Source organism: Bactrocera neohumeralis, chromosome 3, assembly GCF_024586455.1.
Source record: "Bactrocera neohumeralis isolate Rockhampton chromosome 3, APGP_CSIRO_Bneo_wtdbg2-racon-allhic-juicebox.fasta_v2, whole genome shotgun sequence".
NCBI classification, from domain to species: Eukaryota; Metazoa; Arthropoda; class Insecta; order Diptera; family Tephritidae; genus Bactrocera; species Bactrocera neohumeralis.
The window spans coordinates 16702130-16725529 of NC_065920.1; the positions used below are offsets into that span (position 1 = coordinate 16702130).

At 30.1% G+C, this 23400-nt stretch overlaps 1 protein-coding gene across 1 annotated transcript in view; it reads left to right on the forward strand.

Annotated features, from left to right (window-relative positions):
- LOC126752273 (homeotic protein spalt-major) overlaps positions 1–21583 on the forward strand; it is a 32859-nt gene extending 11276 nt beyond the window's left edge. Inside the window, 5 exon segments of the mRNA XM_050462972.1 lie at positions 12334–14724; positions 14727–16862; positions 17157–17293; positions 18885–18965; positions 19954–21583. Of these exon segments, the coding sequence (XP_050318929.1) occupies positions 12334–14724; positions 14727–16862; positions 17157–17293; positions 18885–18965; positions 19954–19983 (4775 nt within the window). The 3' untranslated portion in view covers positions 19984–21583.
- Positions 21584–23400: the final 1817 nt, after the last annotated feature.

Consider the following 23400-nt stretch of genomic DNA (forward strand, 5'->3'; position numbering starts at 1 on the left):
TATTTTTATTTTTTGTGTGTTTGTATTTGTTGCAAAGCTGCAAAAAATATTTATTTTTAAGCCTAAGTCTATTTCTAAATTGCCTTAAAACTAGTTTTTATTAATTACTTATTTCATTACATGAATAAAAATTTATTTGAAAGTAATTTAAAAATAAAATAAAAAAATCTAATTTGTACAAAATGTAAACAGTTCAAAAAATTATAAAAATGTTTAAATACAATATAAAATATTTAATTTGTAAAAATTAATTTTAAAAATTTTGGTATCTGGTCCTTCTTTAGTTGTTTATAAATGTAAATGAAAGTCAATAAAAATAAAATTTAAAAATATTTAATTTTCTAGAAAAATTCTACAAATTATTCAAAAGTTCCAAGAATTATCTTTTAAATAAAATTTAAGAATATTTATTTTGTAAAACTTAATTAAAAAGGTTCTAAAAATTCCTTAAGTTTATTTAAAACAATTTAAAAATAAAATCTAAAAATATTTAAATTGCCAAAACTAGTTTTAAAAAGTTTGGTATTTTCCATTAAATTAGAGATACATTTATTTGAAATTATATAAAAATAAAATTTTAAAATATTAAATTTGTACAAATTAATTTAAAAACATTTTGTATTTGGTTCTTATTTAATTATTTAGAAATATATGTTAAACGACTTTAAAAGTAAAATTTACAAATATTAAATTTTCTAAAATTTTTACAAATTATCTAAAAATTCTAAAAAGTATTTTTTAAATTAAATTTAATATATTTAGTTTGCAAAACTTAGCTTAAAAAGGTTTTAAAAATTTTATTTAGAAACAATTTAAAAATAAAATTGCAAAAAATGTATTTTAAGGAGCTTGGTATTTCTCATTTAATTATAAATACATTTATTTGAAAATTATATACAAATAAAGTTTTAATATATTTAATTTGTTTAAACTAATTTTCAAAAGTTCCAAAAAATTTTAAATTTATTCAAAAAACAGTTACAATTAAAATGTTAAAATAATTATTTATCAGATAATGAATTAAAAAAATTCTGAGGACTCCTTAAATTTTAAAATACTTAATTTGTACAAATTAGTTTAGAAAAGTTCCAAAAATGTCTTAAATTTATTTAAAAAGTATTTAAAATTAATATTTGAATATAATTATTCAAGAATCTATTTTAAAAAATTCTGGAAATTTCTTTAAATTCTGAAAATTTCTTTAAATTTATATAAAATCATTTTAAAAAGTTTTGATAAATTAAAAAAATCATTTTTTTTCATTTTCGAAACTCACGTGTCAAAAGAATTATATAAAAATGGTGAAAAATTACTTAACAAAATTATCTGCTAGTACTTATTTGCTGGCAAAACAAAATATGAAATATAGTTATTTATTTAGCAAGTGAAAAGGAGGCGCACAATAAATTTAAAGCTTAAATATAATACCCAAACATTGCCAAGCATTTGTTTACATGAATGAGTATGTATTTATTTGTACGTACGTACGTCTTTACATACATACATACGTATCATTAGCTCATAGCTTGCCAATTGTTTTGTGTCATAAAAATATTAATGTTATCTGCGTTTCGACAGCAGCCAATCCTACTGAGTCCGGTAGTGACGTGGGTGCCGCAAAGCTAATAAGAGCAATAAGAGCAAAGAAAAAAAGCAAAAACCTTTATTTAAAGGGATACATACACACATAAAACATATTTGAATATTATTTTTGAAATTAATATGCATATACATATGTACATATGTATGTATATAGATAGTATTTAGAAAGGTTCTTCATTCTTCATTTCTAATTTTGCTTTTTAATTGTATATGACAGCAAAATACATTACATTATAAGTACAAGTACAAGTATACCAGCTACTCAAATTGAACCTGGACCAAAAAAACTAATTTTTCATATTTTAATTTTTTAAGGCAAATATTTATTAGCACCTTCAAGTTCGGACTCTGAGCCAATGCAATTATGCCGTGCAGTTTATATGGTCCGATTCGGGCACAAATTGAACTCAACATACATACAGATTAATTTATTAAAAAAATCCGCTACTTTTGTTTTGCGGTACAATTTGTCTTCTTCGAAATTTATTTCATATTAACGCCAAATCCATGCAAATTGTAGATATTTAAGAACCCACACACATACAAACACATGTACACAATCAAAATCAAATGTGAGAACGTTGTTTAGAGCAAATTTGCGACGCGAAGGTGGGCCAAATCGAAATTAACATGAGGAAATATTAAATTAATGTGCCAACGTATGACAAGAAAAATTATGTGCATTCGTTTAACGGTCAACAGCGAGCACGTTTACTCGTTGGTGGTGCTGTGCGTCGACTTCGTCAGTTTCGTTGACGTTGGTTGGTTGAGCTGCTCGGCTGCGCTGTGCCTATGCAGCACCACTGGCTGGCTGGCTGGTTTGCTGCGTTCGTACTTGCCAATATGTAAATACATACATGCAGGCATATATTGAAGCGTACATAGCGCTGTTACGCATGGCTTAAGCGCAAACGAATTTATGAGTCCGAATGTGATGAGAGCGTAGAAAATGTGGCGGTTGAGTAAATATGTAGGGGAATATCTTTAAATGTGTGTGTAGTACATTTCTGCACGTGGAAATTAAAATTTTTTTGTGACTAATGTGTTTTATTCGTATTTGTGTTATTAATTAGCGATTCTCACAGACTGCCAGTGTTAGCATTTTCTCTGCTAACTTGTGTTATGAGTTTATGCCGATGATATTGAGTAAAGTAGCGCCACTTAAGTAATTATCTACTTTAAATTGCGAACATATTAGTGTTTAAGTGTATATAGATACATACATAATTATATTTATATATGTACATACATACGTATGTATATGTAAACGTGTTTAACTGCTTTTAAAACATTTATATTGTATATGCAAGGATTAGCAAATAATCATTTAATTATTTTATTGTCCGTCACACATATGTATGTATATACATATGTACGATGGCTCATCGAAAACATGTAGATCAGCGATTTAGATATAGAAATGTATGTATGTATGTATGTATGTCAAGCAAATAATTAGTCATGCTATGCAATGACAAATTGTACTGTGTAACATACAAATATGTACATATGTATGCATAAATGCATTTATACTCGTACATACATGCACTATTTACTGTATAAATCTAAAATTGTAAATGAAATAAAAAAACAACGTTTTAGAGATTAAAAAAAAAAATTTTAGATATATGCACTATATAAAAAAATTTTAAAAAGTATGTATTATAAACAAAATAAAAAAAATTTATGTTATACATACATATATAAAAAAACTTTGAAAAAAAGGCAAAAAAATTGAACAAATGACTATTGCTTCAACAGTTAATTATTTAACTCGCACATTCATTTTGTTTAAATTAGCCAACTTTTTAAACATTAAATTCTGCGAAAGCTATTTGATTGTAATTTTTGAACTTTATTGCCATTAATGGCCAACTAAATGCCGTTTAAAGCACATTTGGGCAATAATTAAATTAAGATAAAATTGTTAGAGTTCAGCAAGACATATCAACAACTTCACAAAGTGTATGTAATACATATCGTATATTGTAAATATATATTTTTTAAAGGTGTATGTATATATTTGCACGTATTTCTGCATTGTGTATATAAATACACTTATACATAATTACATTTCGTCGTTAGTCACATTTGCTTGCTATCAACAATTTCGCATACAAATTGTTTTGGCTTGTGAAAGTGGATCTCACGTTCCAAATTTGTTAAGTAGCAGTCATTATTTATGTACATATATATGTAGTTGTTTTATTGGTGTGTTGCTTCTTGCTTTATGAATTTAGTAGTTCACTTTATTTTAACTACAATGCATTTTTTTCAATTCAATTTACCTATTTATATTTTTTCTTCTTTACATAAGTTAGTGTGTTTCTTGTATTTTGTGTTTTTTGTATTTTTCTTGCTTTTTTGACAAAATATAAATATAAACTTAATACTTTATATAATAAAAATAAATTAATACTTTTTTAATATACATTTCCATTTCCATTAAAATTTTCATAAACTCTTTAAAAAGTCTATTTATGAAAAATATATTTAAATATTGAAAACTAAATTTTTTGAAATGTAAATGAAAATAGTTACATAATATTCATTAATATACATATGTATACATATATGTACATATGTACAATATAGTTATCAAAAATCTTTTAAGCTGCAAAATAACCATCTTGTAGTCTATCATTGTTGGAACCCTACTTTTCACTGCTCTAACACACATTCACACATATTTTATCAACTATAAATTTACTGCAAGCCAATTTTTAAATCAACAAGACATTTCTTCTGCTAAAATGCTTATATTTCAAAAATTAAAATTTTTCTTGCTTGTAACATTTTAATTTTCGCTGCATGCGCTTGCTGTACTGAGAGCAAAACATAGCATAGAAAACAATATTAGCGAAGCATAAGAAAATAATAAGAAAATGCACAAAATGGCACAAAAAATGAAAGATCGCTCATTTAATGTGGGGTAAAAGTACTTATTCATTAATAAATCAAAGTAAATATATATAAACTTTTTGTTTCTATTGAAGCTGCAGATAAATCGATGGTTGTTGTTTGCTTAACGGCTGAATAAACACTAGTGTTTTGATAAATTAGATTCTATTAATTGTAGGAATGCTTATGGTAAGATGAAAATGCTAAGTTAGAGAAAATAAAGATATTATGAAAATTGCATTAAAATTCGTTAAAAAAAATTAATTTTATATAATAATATAATTGTTTTTTTTTTTTTTTAATTTTAAATGTAACATTTTTCAATTTTAATTTTTTTATTTTAATTTTTTTTTAATTTTATTTTTTTCAAATTTTAAATTTTTCAATTTTATTTTTTTTCTATTTTAACTTTTCTTTAATTTTTTTTAGTTTTAATTTTTTTTAATTTAAATTTTTTTATTTTATCTTTTTTTTAATTTTTTAATTTTTTTTTTTTTTTTTTTTTTATTAAAATTTATTAATTTTTATTTAAATTATTATTTTTTATATAAATTTTTTTAAATTAAATTTTTTTTTTTAATTAAAAATTTTAGATTTGCCCTTACCACATATTTTTCCTGCCACATGCATTATTAAACACTAAAATATGCAAAAATTAAATATCATTGCCATAGCGCGACTTATTTCACTTATACGATCACTCAAACTGACCTACAGTTTTATTGCGTTCATTTGCGTTTATACATACTTATAACTATGCATATTTATAGTTATATGTTTATTTGTGCAATATAACGTTGCTTTGCGACCTACTCCATCACACAAAGACCCGCCGCCACTAGTATTTAATCATTCAATCAAACTTAGTTAATTCACTCTTATGAGTGTTATATGCATAGTACATAGCACACATACATATGTATATATGTACATATATTAACGTATTTGTAGGTACATACTTTGTATGCCTTGATGCATAGCAAAATTATGCATTTGCATTTGAAATATGTTAAAGTGAACTAATTGCATTTTTATTGTACATTATCACACATGCTTTATATACATATACATACATATATATTTACTACAAAGTCAGCGAAATTGTTTCAATTATAATTATAAATACAAATATGTATGAATATGAATGGGAATAGGAATACTAAAACGTCCTATAGAGGCCGTTCGTTGCATGCAAAATGTGCAGTATTGTTTTGGTCGCATAAGTATAGCATATAGATACTCGTATAGATATATTTTCATATGCAAAATGCAGTTAGACCTTCCTAATAAATCATTTCGTATTTGCATAACCATATAGTAATGCGTCATATAGTATTTGGAATATAGAAATATGACAGGCTAATGAGATGTATGTACATACATACGTGCTAGCTGTTAGTTAATACGCTATTAAGGTATTGCAACCCTACACAGTGTATGCCGAAAGTAGGTGTATAGGTTTCAATAAGCGAATAATGCAGTGTGCTTTATAGGAATGAGCTATTATGAGAAAAAGCAGGAAAAACTTTAAATTTAGTAGCACCGTAAATGGTATTGCAAATGCAATTTGTATGGCAGCTATATGCTATAGATATCCGATCTGTACAATTTGTTTGTAGATTGTAGACTTGCCTTAGAAAACAAGACGTGTCAAATTTCGTCAAGATATCTCGTCAAATAAAAGAGTTTCCCATACAAGAACTTGTTTTTAAGTGGTCAGTTTGTATTGCAGCTATATGCTATAGTGGCTCAATCTGAACAAGTTACACACAGTTTATAGAGTTGCCTTAGAAAATAAGACGTGCCAAATTTCGTCAAGATATCGTGACAAATAAAAAAGTTTTCCATACAAGAACTTGGTTTTGAGTGGTCAGTTTGTATGGCAGCTATATGCTTTAGTTGTCCAATATCGGCGATTTCGATAAAAAACTCGTTTTTTGCCAAGAACATAATGTTTACAAAATTTCAGTTCGACATCTCAAAAACTATAAGACACAGCACGTCACGCTGATCATTTACATATGTATGTATATATAAACTGTATATGGTCTTCAACGTTTCCTTCTGGTAGTTATAAACATTCTGACAAACTTAGATATACTTCCGGTTGTATGAAAACTAAAATCCCTGAAAATAATTTCTTACCACCATTTGCAATTTCACCACTAATCTCAGTAGCAGACTGCTAATTCTTAGCGATCATTCACCTTGATCATTCAAAAATTGTCGAAAACTATTTGGCGCAACAAAAGCATTTGCAGTAGTTACGGAAAACACATTTCCAAGCTGCTTCCAATGACAAAATGTCCGCAACTGATGCTAATCTAACTATTAAAAACGTTTAACTGCAGCAAAACAAAAGGAATAAGGCACAACGTGCAACAATAAAAACGTCTAATTGCCATTAAAGTCACTCATCTTGAGGATGATCTGGCTATTTAGAATTTTCGAATTAGAAAGAACACTTGTTACTGGTAAAAGGAAGTGCAAAGCAGCAATAAAGATTGCCACGGTGTACATCACTTGGCGCGAGCGTCAATGAAGTGCGCAATAGCGAGTTAGTCGAGCATTAAAGTGAACGCGAGCGTGTGGTTGCTTGACAGCTACTTCATACTCGGTTAACTAGTTGAATTTGCGAGTTAAATTTTATTTATTTATTGCCAAACTTATTGCAGAGTCAATTTTGTATTAAGTATTATTTGCAAAAAAAGTTAAACAAAAGAAGTGCTAATTAAATTAAATATCTGTGGAAAAAATTGGAAAATCAGCAGCAAAAATCTGCAATGAACCCGTTTGAGAATGGCTGAGTTGTGGCTTCTGACTTCAATTGTTACTTTTGTGTGTTTTGTTTTTTTTTAGTTTTTATCTCTTTTTTTGATTTAATTTTTATATTTTTTTGTTTTTTATTATAATTTTTTTTTTAATTTTTTTAAATTTATTTTTAATTTTTTTTGTTTATTTTTTAGTATTTTTTTTTGTTATTCTTTATTTTTTTCTATTTTCTTGTTCACTTTTTGTTCTTTTTTTTATCTGCTTAACCATACCCACTCACCATACAAGTATTTGGTCACACGCTTGCTGCGGCGGCATTTCAAAAATCAAACTTAAATAAATTATTTGCCTTATATTTTTACTTCTTGAACGAATTTGCATCGTTTGCACATTAACGGCAATTTTTATTCGCACAAATAGTCTGATTTTAAAAATATTTTCCATATATTGCCTTCGGCGGCGCGGGCAGAACCGAAGTGTCTTAAGTCTGCTGAGTGCAACGGTTATTAATATGCATATGAGCTGTTATGTACTGACTCTTTTACTCACATTCCTACATACATACGTACAGGTTTATGTGTGCGTTTGCTTTTCAAATGTATGGTGACACTTTAAAGTGCTCGAAGTTCAATAAAATTTAAAAGCGAATTCTTTTCGCAATAATGTTTAAAATATTATGGTGAATAACGTTTAAGCCGAATTTGGTAGCTGTTAGACTTCAGCGAGTAACGCAAAAGTAGCCAAATATATGTAGCGAATAAATTTACTTATATACGGTAATGGATAGTACAGACAAAAAACAAATTGGAAAATAAATAAAAATTAAAAAAGAAAATAAAGCAGAAAACAGTTAAAATTAAAAGCAAACAAAAACAAAATAAATAATAATAAAATAAAATTAAAAAATAATAAAAAAATAATATACATAATAATATTAAAGTTAAATTAAAATATATTAGTGAACGAAAATAAGGAACATAGCAATTTAATCAAAAATAAATGTTCATCAATTAGTAACTCTATTTGCAAAACTAAAAATAGTAATAAACAAATAGAAAAACTCATAATTGTTACAAAAAAAATGTAATAATAAAATTTGATAAAAATTAAAATAGTTATTATAATAAAAAATAAAAATTTTAAAATTAGCAATTAAAAAATAAAAAAATATGAATACTAGAAACACAATATTTTAAATTAAAAAAAAAAATATTTTTAAAATTTTTTTTAACTTCACTTTAACTTCAAATTATTAAAAAAAATTTAAAAAAAAAATATTCCTAAATTTGTTTAACTTCATTTATGACACTCAAAAAATATACGAGCACAAAAAATTGCCAAAAAGTAATAAAAATCGCATATTTTTAAAATATTTTTTTAACAGCTTTTAAACTGCAATATTAATTGAGCGAATTAAGGACTGATGATCGATATTAATTTTATTATATTTTTTTAATATTCCTTCACATTACCTTCTACCAAAGAAATAAACTTTCATATTCACATACATAGTATATACAAACAGCTTATATAATTTTATGATAAAAAAATTCTTATAATTAAACGCCAATCACATTTTGAAGGTCAATATTTGCATTATATTAAAAATTTATATGCACATAAAAATATAAAGTATCAATTCTTCTTAACTTAACTGGCCATAAGGAGGAAATAATAAAATGGCGCGCTATATACTACATATCGATAAGTGTATGTACATACATATACTTGAATCGCTTTTAAAAAATTCATAAATCATCGCGAATTTTATTACCGCTAAAAATTTTGGCGAACGAATTTTTAAAAAATCTTCTCAAAAGAGAACAAAATTAATGAATATTTAGATATATGTACATACATATGTATATGTATATTGGTGCAAGCAGAATAATGCAGAAATCAAACTAGGCAAGGAGCAGTGCAATTAATTAATTTGATTTAATAAAAAAATTATTTTATTGTCTTAATTTTTTTTTTAATTTTCCTTTAAATTTTTTTTATAATTTTTAAAATTTTTTTAATTATTTCACGTTTTGTAATTTTTTAAATTTAAATCTTTTCTTTTTAATTATTTGACTTTTTTAATTTTTAATTCAAAAAATCTTTTTTTAATTTTTTTTAAATTTTTTTAATTATTTCACTTTTTTTGATTTTTTAAATTAATTTTTTTTTGTACTCTTAAAAATTTTTATTAGCAATTTTAATTTGCTTATTTTTAATATACGGTATGTCCAAAATATATATGCAGTTCAATATTTCTGCTATAAAGTAATGAAAAATTAATTAGGTAGCTACACCAAGTCAATATGCTACCAAAGTAGGCTTGTACTTACATATGTATGTATGTATAGCAACAACTGTTGTTGCAAGTGCTTACGTTGCGATCAATTGAGTTATAGGTTTATATATACTTATATAAATATATAGCAAACAACAACAACAAACAGTTAACAACTTTTCTGCTGGTTATTGTTGTTTTTGTTACCATAGTTTATCTTCTAAGCAAGCTCTTTGGATGTTTATTTCTATTTTCATTGTTGTTGTTGCACTGCTATGCTTTGACAAGCGCCTTCTGCTAAAACAGCCACTCGGATTAGTGAAAGATTTTTATGCGATTATGGCGCGATCACGGTGTATGCCGGTTATGCGCTATGAAATGTGCTTGCAACCGCATGCCGAATGCCAAATCTGCGCGACAAACACGCTGTGCTGCAAGGCGGCAGGCCTAGGCGAAGCAACGAGGCGAACGCGCTGGTGGCAGCTACCGCATGACAGCGGGCAAGTGGCTTAGCGGGTTAGCAAACAGGTGTATTGTCACACCGAATGCTATGAGCGCGCAAGCGTACATAAATAAATAAATAAATCGAATAGAAGTGGCTGATATTTTTTCACTCATTCAGAGAAGTTACGTCCTAGCTAACAAAAATGATGGAGATGTAGCATAAATTGTGGGTAAAACAGTGGGTTTTCAGAATGAAGTGCAGTATAATTACAATTGGTGAAAAAATATAAATAATTAATAAAAAATAATTAATTTTTTTTCTAATTTAATTAAATTTTTATATACATATATTTTTTAATTTTCTTAATAATTAATTAAATTATTAAGAAATAATTTTAAAATATTTTAATTAATAAAAAATAATTAATTTTTCTAATTTAATTAATTTTTTGTATATTTTTAATTTTCATAAAAACTTAATTAATTCATAAAAAATAATTTAAAAAAAATTAAAATTCTTTAAGTTAGTTTATTTTTTAATTTTCGTAACTTATAAATATTAAAATAATTAATGAAAATTTAGTTTTCAAAATTATTCTATACAAATTTAATTAATCTATTATTTTCATTAATTTAATTTTATTATTTTTTATATAATTTTACATTTCCATAATAATTTATAAAAGATATTATTATAATTTAATTAATTAATTTTTTTTTTAATTTTTCTAATTTAATTATTTTTTATATTGTTTTAATTTTTGTAGTAATTTAATTGATTAATAAAAATAATTTAAAAAAGTTTTAATTAAGAAAAAATAATTATAATTTTTTTATTTAATTAATTTTTTATATATTTTTTTTAAATTTTCATAATAATTTAATTAATTAATAAAAAATTGTTTTAAAAAATTTCAATCCTTTTGAATTTATTATTTATTTTTAATTTCTTAATACATATTTTATAAAATGTGTGAATAATAAAATTAATTAATGAAAACTTAGTTTCCATAATTATTTCATATAAATTTTATATTTTTAATTTTTTTTGTAAAAATTGAATTAATTAATTAAATTAAATTAAAACTAAAGTAATTTGAAAATTAGTCAAACTTATTTTAATTTCATTATTTTTTTATGTATTTTTACATTTCTATAATAATTTATAAAAGATATTATTATAATTTAATTAATTAATTCGAAATAATTAATTTTTTTTTTAATTCTTTTCTTTATTATTGTTTTTTAATTTTTTCAATTTTGTTTTTAATTTGTAATAAATTAATTTTTTCATAATTTTTATTTTTGTTTAATTTTTTCATCTTTTTTTATTTTTGTTTAATTTTTTTCATCGTTTTTTTATTTTTTAATAAATTATTATTTATTTTTAAATTTTTTTCGTTTGTTTTTATTTTTTGTATTGTTGTTTGTATTTTTCTAGTTTTGTTGCATAATAATATTTATTTTTTATTTGTAATTTTTGTATCCTCAAAACACTGTGCTCGCTCACAAGCAACCCCAACATTCCCATGAGCAGACATACTTGCTCAAGATTCATAAGAATCGCCGCTTAAAGTCACAGCGCGCATTGCTGACTGTGACATATTTTTAATTAACGGCAACACAACAATTTATTAAATGTATAAATAAATAAATATGGCACGATTATGACAAGTCAATGTTAAAGCAAAGCCATAGCCAGCGACAAGCAGCCATTTTCCATGTAAAGCAAGAAAGAAAATCTGAAGAGTATGCTTTTTTGTATTCCTCACTTGAAGGTGTGTGATATATTCGCTTTTTTGTCGCATGCAATTTTTTTACGCCTGTTGTTTTCTACTACTACTAGTACTGCTGCTTCATTAAATGGCGAATTGCAAGTGGACAGAAAGTCAGTTGCTTGTAATCGCTTTGTTAGCTGTTGGCTCGTGAAGCGATCAACTAATGGCTTGGTAGCCGTGGACGCATTGTCAGTGGAGTCAAGAAGTCAAGCCGCCGGTAGTTGTGACGCGGCAGTAAGTAGTAGCAGTAGCACTCGCGCCCAGTGGCAGCAGACAGTGTTTTAAGCTTGTTGCGCTTTTGTACGCCACGCTTTTCGTCTTGCCGATGCTCTACGCTGAGGGACCTCATTTTCCAGCTTGTTAGGTTTTATGTCCGTGGGGACACTCATTTACACCTGCTTTAACATAGTTCGCCACAGCGCGCTTGTTTTATATATACATACATACATACATATTTTATATACGATTTTTCTATTTAAAATTTAACAATTTTCTTTTCTTCTTCTTTTTCTTCTCTTTTTACGCCTTTTCAACGTTATTTTCACGCCGCATCCGCAGATGAGTCCAGCGATCAGGAGGAGAATGGTGCTTGCTGCTCGCCCATTGCCAGTCAAGACGTGGCGAGCAATACCGAAACGACAGCAACAAGTGCCGCAGTAGTGGCAACAACAGCCGTGCCCACAGTTATGCTTGCAACGCCGGCACACAGCGCAATTGGCAATGATTTGTCAGTGGCGGCACATGTGCAAGATCGCACACAAAGCGCAGCGGATGCGCTTGAACAAAGTACAACAACAACGACAATGAGCGAGGCGACCGAAGATCACAATCACAACAACACTAGCAACAGCAATAATGCTATGTCCGGTGTATCACCGACGCGACTAGAGCAAGCGCGCGGTTCCACACCCGTGGAGCGCCTACTACAATTAAAACAACTTAGCGATGCAGCCGCGTCGGCGATGGTGGAAGCGAGCGCAGCGTCGGCAATTAGCGCGACCAGCACACTAACATACAATACATATCCGCTAGATAGTGCTGGTGTTGTGGCTAACAGCAACAAATTTGGTGCGCCCACACCAATGGACACCGAAGAGACGGAGGAAAGTACGCTTTATGCATCGGCTGGTACGATGGCAAAGCAGCGCGCCACACTAGCAGAAATAGATAATAAGGAAGTGGAAGAGGATGGCGATGAAGATGAAGATCAACAAACTGCCGAAGAATTGGCTATCAAGCAGCGCGCCGAGGAATTAGCGGCGGCTAGCGCAGCGCTAACAAATGCCAACAGTATGGACGTTAGTAATGGCGCGGTCACAAGCGAAGCAGATGACATTGCAAAGAGCACTGCCGCCGCGCTTACGCCCACAGCGAGCGCGCTTGCCAGCGCGGCCGGTTTGCCACAAGCTGCTGCCGCCGCCGCTTTCGGCACCGCGCCGGTCAATCTGGAAGCCATACAAAATATGCAAATGGCTATCGCGCAATTCGCCGCCAAGACGATAGCGAATGGCGCACAGGGTGGTGATAATGATGCGGCTATGAAACAGTTGGCTTTCTTGCAGCAAGCGCTGTTCAATTTGCAGCAACAACAACTCTTTCAAATACAACTCATTCAACAATTGCAATCACAATTGGCAATGAATCAGTCGAAAGGTACGAGCGATGGGGAAGTTGGCGACGGCGATGAGTTGGAGGAAGAGCGCGAAGACGGCGAAGAAGACACATACGAAGAGGAGGAACGCATTGCGGAAATGGAGTTGCGCCAGAAGGCGGAGGCGCGCATGGCCGAGGCTAAAGCGCGTCAACATCTCATCAATGCCGGTGTGCCGCTGCGCGATGAAGCTGCCGCCGGCGCACAGGCAACTAGTTCAGCTGACACCAGCGGTAACGCGCTAAACGCTACAGAGTCACTCAAGCGCAAACGCGAAGATGACGTTGATGCTTTTGAGGCTGTGGCCAGCAGGCGCATGAGTGTTGAGGCGTCACAGCTCAGCGCTACACGCGCGAGTGCGCAAATGCCTACTGGCATGGATGCTTTGAGTAAGCTGAAGGAAATGGAAAATATGCCACTGCCGTATGGTACTGATCTCGCCTCGAGCATAATTACCAATCACGATGATCTGCCTGAGCCCAATTCGCTCGAGATGCTGCAAAAGCGCGCGCAAGAGGTGCTAGACTCCGCCTCGCAGGGCATACTTGCCAACAATATGGCTGACGAGTTTGCATTCAGGGATAAGAACGGCGACGGTAAGAATCGCAATGAACCGTTCTTCAAGCATCGCTGCCGCTACTGTGGCAAGGTGTTCGGCTCCGATTCGGCGCTACAAATACACATACGCTCACATACCGGCGAGCGACCATTCAAGTGCAATGTCTGCGGCAGTCGTTTCACCACAAAAGGCAATCTGAAGGTGCACTTTCAGCGGCACGCGCACAAGTTCCCGCATGTGCCAATGAATGCCACACCGATACCCGAGCACTTGGACAAATTTCACCCACCGCTGTTAGACCAAATGTCGCCGGACAGCTCGCCCTCACACACACCGGCTGCGCTGCCACAGCAAATGCCACAACAACAGCTGCCGCCTGTGTCATTGCCGCTACCTTTTCCACCAAGCGCCGCCTTTCCTGGCTTAACCGGGCTCTATCGGCCACCAATGGAGCTGTTGAAGTCACTAGGCAACGTCGGCTTCCCAAATCCATTCTTTCCGCAAATGTCTAATGCCGTAAGTGAGTTACGCGCTGAAGCGCCTGCGGCACAGACCGAATCCAAAGAGCATAATCAAGACTTGCCGACCGATTTGCGTAAGTCGTCGGCATCCAACTCACCGGAGTTGACAGTAGTGAAGACTGAAATCACGGAGGAGAAAGAAGACGAAGAAACAGTCAAACAAACGATGGCGCCCGCGCAACCTACAGAAACAGCGACGGTTGTTGTCGCAACGGAGGACACACTCCAACACTGGCTATTAAAATTAAAGAAGAGCGCATCGACACGGATTCTCAGGATGAAGAGTTGGAACGTGCGGAAACACCAAACGCACAGTTGACACCATCGCCTGCGCGCGCAAATGCCGCAACGCCGACACAGACGTCCGCCAGCGCGCCTTTCACACCACCAACACCCACCTCAAAGTCGTTGGCGTTGCCACCTGTTGTGCAGCCAGCGCAGCCGCCCATCACTATGCATCCGCATCCGTCACCCGGCTTGAACAATCATTTCGATCACTTGCCCACACCAGGTCAACTGCCGCCGTCTTTGCACCATCGCGACGACTTCTTTGCGGAGCGTTTTCCGTTGAACTTTACCAAAAATCTCTCACCCGAGCACCACTCGCCCATACGTTCGCCGGCGCATCTGCAGCGCTCGCCGTTCTTCAATCCAATCAAACATGAGATGGCGCTGCTGCCACGCCCACACAGCAATGACAACTCGTGGGAAAATTTCATTGAGGTTTCGAATACTTCGGAAACGCTGAAATTGAAGGAACTAATGAAGAACAAGAAATTGACTGACCCAAACCAATGCGTCGTATGTGATCGTGTGCTGTCGTGTAAGAGCGCTTTGCAGATGCATTACCGCACACACACTGGCGAGCGGCCCTTCAAGTGCCGTATTTGTGGACGCGCCTTCACTACGAAAGGCAACCTAAAGACTCACATGGCTGTGCATAAGATTCGGCCACCCATGCGCAACTTCCACCAATGTCCCGTTTGTCATAAGAAGTACTCGAATGCGCTGGTCTTGCAGCAGCACATACGTCTGCATACCGGCGAGCCAACCGATTTGACACCCGAACAGATACAAGCTGCCGAAATACGCGATCCACCGCCTTCGATGATGCCGGGCGCGTTTATGAATCCCTTCGCAGCGGCGGCTTTTCACTTCGGTGCCATGCCAGGCGCTGGCGCTGCCATGGGTCATTTAGGACCGCACAACGGACTCGGTTCAGAGTCTTCGCAAGGCGATATGGATGAAAACATCGATTGCGGCGATGACTATGACGATGACATGTCGTCCGAACACATGTCCAGCGCGCATGACTTGGATGTCAGCGATCGGCCGCGTTCCAGTGACGATTTTAAAGGTCTACTCTTCGAGCAGAAGCTACGTATCGATGCTACCGGCGTTGTGAATACCACACCACGTCCGCATTCGACTGCCAGCAATGCGAACTCCGTAAACTCAGCGCCAACCAGTCCCAGCTCAGCGCCGCGCCACTGTTCCACGCGTACCAGTTCACCTGCGCGTTCCATGTCTGAGGCGTCGCAAGGCGCACTAGATCTCACACCGCGCGCCATGCCCGCGCACGCCAAAAGTAGCTCCCACTCACCGGCACCGACGGCGGCAGCGCCGGCAAGTGGTCGCAAGTCGCCCACATCACCGTCGCAGCGCAACAACAGCGCCAATAGCAGCATCACTAAAAGTCCCAATCCAACGTCCATACAAAAGCCACAAACGAGTCCCGCTGCTACACTCACCTCACCATTGGTGCCAACATCGGCAGTAGACTGCCTACCGCCAGTGTTGCACCATCACTTGCAGCAGCAGCATCAGCAACTGATGCAACAGCAAGCGGTCGCAGCAGCAGCAGCGCATGCTCAAGCGCAGGCGCAACATCATCATCAACAATTGCAACAGCATGCCGTCGCTATGCATGCCGAGCAATTGCGTCGCGAACATCAAATCAAACAGGAACATGCGGCACATCAGCATCAACTGCGTCAACACCACCACCACCAGCAGCAGCAACAACAGCAAGACACACATGCGTCGGCACATTCGCCGCATCAGCTGCCATTGCCACCGTCGCCGCATCTGGCGCATCACCTGCAACAACAACACCAGCAAGCCGCGGCGGCAGCAGCAGCAGCCGCAGCAGCGCAACAACAACAACCAACCGGCGCTATGCCACCACAAGGCCCACAACCACCCAATCCATTGGTTGCGGCGCGTCCACCGTTCGGCATGTTTCCGAACTTGCCACTCTTCCCGCCGGCCACCGCGCAAACGATGTGCTCCGCTATGAACACGATTGCGCAATCGGTAATGCCGGCGGCACCGTTCAATCCACTTGCACTTTCCGGTGAGTTTGCCTTTACATAAATGTTGTTGTGTTTGTAATTGCTGGTTTGACCTAAATTTTGTCAGTTCCCGTTCGATTTTAATATAATAAATAAATCGTTTAGTTATGGACTGTTGCGCATGCGCAACTTGTTAGTTTACGACCATAACTTTATAACCGTTAATTATAGCTTTTCAATTAAATAAATGCAGATTTCACTTGATTTGCGTTGAAATTGAAAATATTGCTTGCCTGTCGGCACCATTTTAATGCGTTTTCAATTTTCTTTTTTTGCGAAAAAATTTCGCTTTGTAGGCGTGCGTGGCAGCACCACCTGCGGCATCTGTTTCAAAACATTCCCCTGTCATTCAGCTCTAGAAATACACTATCGCAGCCACACTAAGGAGCGACCGTTCAAGTGTACCATCTGTGATCGCGGTTTTACCACAAAGGTGAGTTCGAAAGTCTTTATTAAATGAGCAAAAAAATTAAAAAATTAACACGAAATTAAAAATGAAATTTAAAATAAAAACAAAAAATATTTAAAAAGTTACAAAAAGTCGAAATTCTTGATTAAAAATTAAAAAAAAAAATGAAAAGTTAAACAAAAAATTAAAAAAAAGTAATAAAAAAATATAGAAAATATTAAACAAGTTAATAAATTTAAAAAAAATAAGAAAAATTAAAACAAAAATTTAAAATTTATATAATAGTTAGACAAAAATATGATTTTAAAATATTTTATTTGAAGAATGAAGATTTGAAGGCGTATGAATAAGATGTATAGAAATTAAAAATAGGAAAATAAAAATTAATTAATTGCTTAAATTAAAATAGAAAATTTTTTATTTGAATGTTAGTAATTAATTTAATTAAAAGATTAAAACTTTAATTCAAAATTAAATTCAATAATTGAATTGAATGTTAAAAATATGTAATTAAAATATTTAATTAAAATTAAAATTATTATTTTAAAATTAAAAATTCTCATTTAAATTGAAAAATATATGCATATTTAAAATCTAAATTTTTTTTTGTTTAGAACATTAAAATTTAAAAAAATTAATACCATAATTATTTGGAATAAAAAAAAATTTGGATTCGTTAGTATACATATGTACATATGTATATGTAACCGCACATGTACCTTTCATATTTTTCAGTTTTATTTACCAATATAATAAAGTAAAAATAAAGAAAATTAAAAAAGGAATTCAAAAAAATTTAAAAAAATTAAAAAATATTAAGAAAAAAAAATTTTAAAAATTGAAAATTCATATAAGAATTAGAAAAAAATTAATTTTAAAAATATTTAATTTGAATAAATATTGAAAGCCGAAGGAAAAGATTATGAAAAATATATGTAAAAATTAACAGTAAAAAATTATTTAAAAATTCAATCAATTGCCGAAATTAAGAAATACAATTATACATTACATTCATTAATTTTAATTTGAATTAAATATGATTAATTAAATTGAAAATTGAGAATTTTAATTCAAAATTAAATTAGCTAATTACTTAAATTAAAAAATTAAAACAATAATGTGAAGTTAAAATAATTTATTTCAAACTTAAAGAAATCATGAAAATAAATATGTAAAAATTAGCAATAAAAAATAATGAATTAAAAATTCAATCAGTTGCTGAAATTAAGAGATACAAATTTTTATTTAAAATAAATATGATTAATTTTATTGAAAAATAAGAATTTTAATTTTAATTTATTGATTTTTTTTACTATTTTTTAATTAATTTAATTTAATTAAAGATTAATATTTAATTAAATAAAAAAATTATATAAAATTAAAATAATAAATTTAATTCAAAATTAACATTTTAAAGCACAAAAAATCATATTTTAAATTTAAACATGCATATTTGTAATTATCATATTTTTTCCCCTCAAAACATCAAAATAATAATAATATTAAAAAGTCTTTAATTTCATTCGCATCATATTATATTTCTGTTTGTACGTGTCAAATTTTTTGGTTTTATTTGCCTACATTAATACTTTTTTCTTTTTTTCCTCTTTAACAGGGCAACCTCAAACAACATATGCTGACACATAAAATACGGGATATGGAGCAGGAAACCTTTCGGAATCGTGCAGTAAAGTATGTAAGTGTTCCAATACTACACTCATAATATATCGTACATTCTAGGAAAGCGAGACTAACACATATTACAGTAGAAATTTTCAATGAGAATCACCATTCATTCGAAGCAAAATTTTTTATTTTGTATATTTTAATTTTTCAAAATTAATTTTAATTTCAATATTTTTTTAAGTTTTTTAATTTTAATTTTTTTTTTATAATCTTAAATTTTTTTTTTGCAATTTTTAACTTCCTTAATTAAAATAATTAGTTTTATTTTTTTTTTATTTTCTTTAATTTTTTAAAATTATTTTTTATTTTATATAATTTAATTTTTTTAAATTAATTTTAATATTTTTTAAAGTCTTTTTAAATTTTTTGGTTTTTTATAAATTTTCGTTTTCTTAATTAAAATAATTAATTTTAATTTCTGTTTAATTTTTTATTTTTTTTTTAATTCTTTTATATTTTTTTCCTAATTTTTCATTTAAGAAATACGCCGCCGAGGCATCCTTTCTTATCACAATAATTTTATTTAAATTTCATTTTCTGTTATTGTTTTCGTTATTTTCAATTGGTAAAATTAAATCGAATTTTTTTCTTAATTTTTTAAATTACTTTTTTTTTTATATATTTTTTATAATTTTTAAATTATAATTTTTTCAAATACTTTTTAATTTTTGTTTTTTTTTTATTTTTTTTATATTTTATTTATTTATTTTTATTTTTTTTGTTTGTAATATTATTTAAGGCACTTTCTCATTTAAGCAACCCGCAGCGGCATCCTTTCTAACCACACACACTTTTTCCTCATACTATGTACTTAAATTTTTTAATTTCCTTGCGCTGCATAATATTTCAATTAATTTTAATTTTCCATAACCTCTTTGTTCAACTAAGCATTTAATCATATTTTACACACATAGACATGTACACTCATAAACTACATATTTATGCCATTTAACAAACGCTCACTTACATTTCCGTTACTTTTTTCTTGCTCTTTACAGATGAGTGGCTGCAAAGACGGCTATGAGTAGTGAGACCGTTGCAGTAGAAACATAGTAGCGATGGCTATGTGTAGAAACAAGCAAGAAGAAGCAGAATACAAAGAATTTGAAGTAACTAGAACGCAGGCAGCTAATTAGAAGCTTCAAAAATTGCAAAAAAAAAAAAAATCCGTGAAAGCTTAGCAACAAAGCCGCGCCTAGCAACCGCGTCTTCAATATGTTCGTATTTCTTGTTGTTTTTGATGCTTTTTGACATTTACGATTACTACCATGCGTAAGTGATAAGCAGTTATGTATGTATGTATGTATATAGGGTTTGTGTGAGCCATCAATGTAAATATGTATGTATGTACTAAAGTGATACTGTGAGTAGTTTATGTGTTTGACAAAAAATATTTATATATGTATAAGTAAAAATATAAAATTATGTAAACATATATGGGGGTGCTAAGTAACTAAAGAAATTTTAAATCACTTAGTAATGATCTCAGCATAGCGCTTGGGCAGCTGCTTCAAAAATAAATGAACTATAGAAGTTCCATCGCTGGTACCATGTAATGAGTGTACACTGTACTTTGGTATGTTGGTGTTTGTGGTGTCGAACAAAAGATGACTGATGCGGAAATGGCCAGTAAGAAAAATCATAAAACTCATTTTTACTGCGCTGGCATTTGAAAAGAAAAACATTAAAAAATAATAATAATTTTTTGTTTAAACAAGCCGCGCACAAACAAAAGCGAAAACTAAGCAGGAACAAAGCGAAAAAAATGCGCATCTGCAAAATGAGAAATTAACGCTGCCAATGAAAATATGTTTGAGGCGTTTATTGTTGCAATAAAAAATATAGTTTAAAACATATTTACACATAGGAATATATGCATACATACGAGCACAATTCGTTGTGTATATTGATCTAGGGAAAAATCGGATCTTCATATTGCAAAAATGGCAAAATTGTTAAAGAAGTGAATGACTAAACGTGTTGCCCAGTCCGCTGTTTCGACAGTCATAAACAGCAATAACAACAATAAGGTGCGCTGTCGTTCAGCCCGTTCATTCATGTTTCCTTTTCATTTTCATTTTGATTTGCTGTGCGAGCGAACTCTTTAACATTTGTAGTTTTATTGACGATTTTTAATGGCCGCATTTTTCTGTTCGTTTGCGTTTTTTTCATGTTTTTTAACGTTTTATTGCGCGTGTTCTGTTATCCAAAAACATATATGTATGTATATGTATGTATATTGTTTGCTGCAATTAATAGTTCATTTCGTTTCTGAAGCATTGATCCTCGAAGCACACTTCTGTTTTTTTGTCTTTGTTTTCAATATGTACACATGTATACAAAAGTGTAAATCAAAGATAAATAATTGAAAGCATAAAAATTATTTTTAAATACTTAAAAACTGTACGGCAAAAAAATATAAGCAAAACAATCAGAAAACAGATGTAGAATCCATTAGAAATCTATCCAGATCTGTTACAATACCAAACGAACCGATAACGGTAACAAAAAATAGAAACAATGGTGGTAGTGGCGCGGTGAAAAATTCAGTTATTTATTTCAAAAAGACTGATTTCATTTTAAATGAAAATAATTAACCAATTAAATGAGAATAAATAAATAAAAAAACTTAAAAATAAAAATATATAATAAAAATAAATAAAAAATTATAATAAAGTAAATTTAAAAATTATATTATATCAAAAAATTTAATTTAAATAAAAAAACACAAATGAAACAAATAAAACTTTAAAATAAAATTAAAAAAAAATTAAATAAAAATTAATGAAAAAAAAACAGAAAAATTAATTGAATTGAAAATCCAAACAAAATAATTAAAAAAATATAATAAAATAAATTTAAAAAATATATTAATTAAAAACATTAAATTTAAATAAATAATAAAATAAATAAATAAAAATTGTTATAATGAAAATAAATTTAAAAAAATACAGAAAATTAAATTCAATTGAAAATCAAATTAAAGTGCATAAAAAAATACTAAAAAAAATAATGAAAATGAACAAAGCCCTATTATGCCTTTTGCCTGAGTTTCAAAAAAATTAAATAAAAAAAGTTAAATTTTAATTAAAAAAATACAAAATTAAACAAAAAATAAAAACTAATAAAATAAATTAAATTAAATAAAAATTAAAATAAATTAAATTAAAAAAAAAGAAATTGAATTGAAAAGCAAATTGAAAAAAATACAAATAAATATAAAAAATTTAAATAATATCTAAAATTATATTAAATAAAAAAGGATCGTAATAAAGAAAATAAGTTACAAAAATACAAAAAATAAATAAAACTGAAAAACGAAAAAAAACTACATATAATTAATATAAAAAAATTAATTTTAGCAAATTCGAAATAAACTAATAAAGTAAATGAAAAGTAATGAAAATAATAAAAAAAATTGTAAAAATAAATAAATTAAATAATAATAATTAATTAACATATAATAATATTAATAAACAGTTTTTAAATTTTAATAATTATTTAATATATAATAATACTAATAAAAATTAATTTATATAAAAATGTAATAATAATAATAAATAAATTAAGGATAATAAAGAATAGTAACACAAAATATATATAAATTATTAAAATAAATAAAAAAAAGTATGATAAATTTTTAAATTGACTTAACTTAACATAACTTAACGTAACGTAACGTAACCTAACTTAAGTTGACTTAATATAATATGAAACAATACATAAATGCGCAGCTCAGCAGCTAAACAAAAAAATTACCATAACTTGACATAACATAACTTAACATAAAAACCATAACTTAACTTAATGAAACATAAAATTATACTGAAATGTGCAGCTTAGCAGCTAAGTATAAAAAATGTTACTTAACATAACATAACATAACTTAATTTAATATAACGAGAAGCAATATTCGAGTGGCCAGTTCTACAGCTTAGTATACAAAATTTTTTGTCATAACTGGACATAACATAACTTCACTTAACATAAATATTATAACTTAACACTTAACACAAATAATGTACGAATGTATACATATAGTATAATAAAACAATAAAAAATATAAATATATAAAGTCACAGAAAATTTTGAAACATAAATTAATAAATTCCCAAATATATTTATAAACTTTATAATGCAAAAATTGTTTGCATATTTTCACCTTCGAGAAAAGGCAAATTTTAACACCAACAGTTACTAATTTACAGTAAAACTAGATTTCAGTAATAAAAAAAAATCTAAAAATTCAAACGATTTCTAACATTTTTGTAAACAATAATTTTTCAAACGCCAATCGTTCACCGTGCAACAACTAAACACCAGCCAACAATAAATAATTTACCTTACAAAGAAAACCAAAAAAATATGTCTAAATATTGGCAAATTATACATTTCAGTCGTAAACAATTTTTATGGCATAAATACAATTTCCAAAAATATAATAA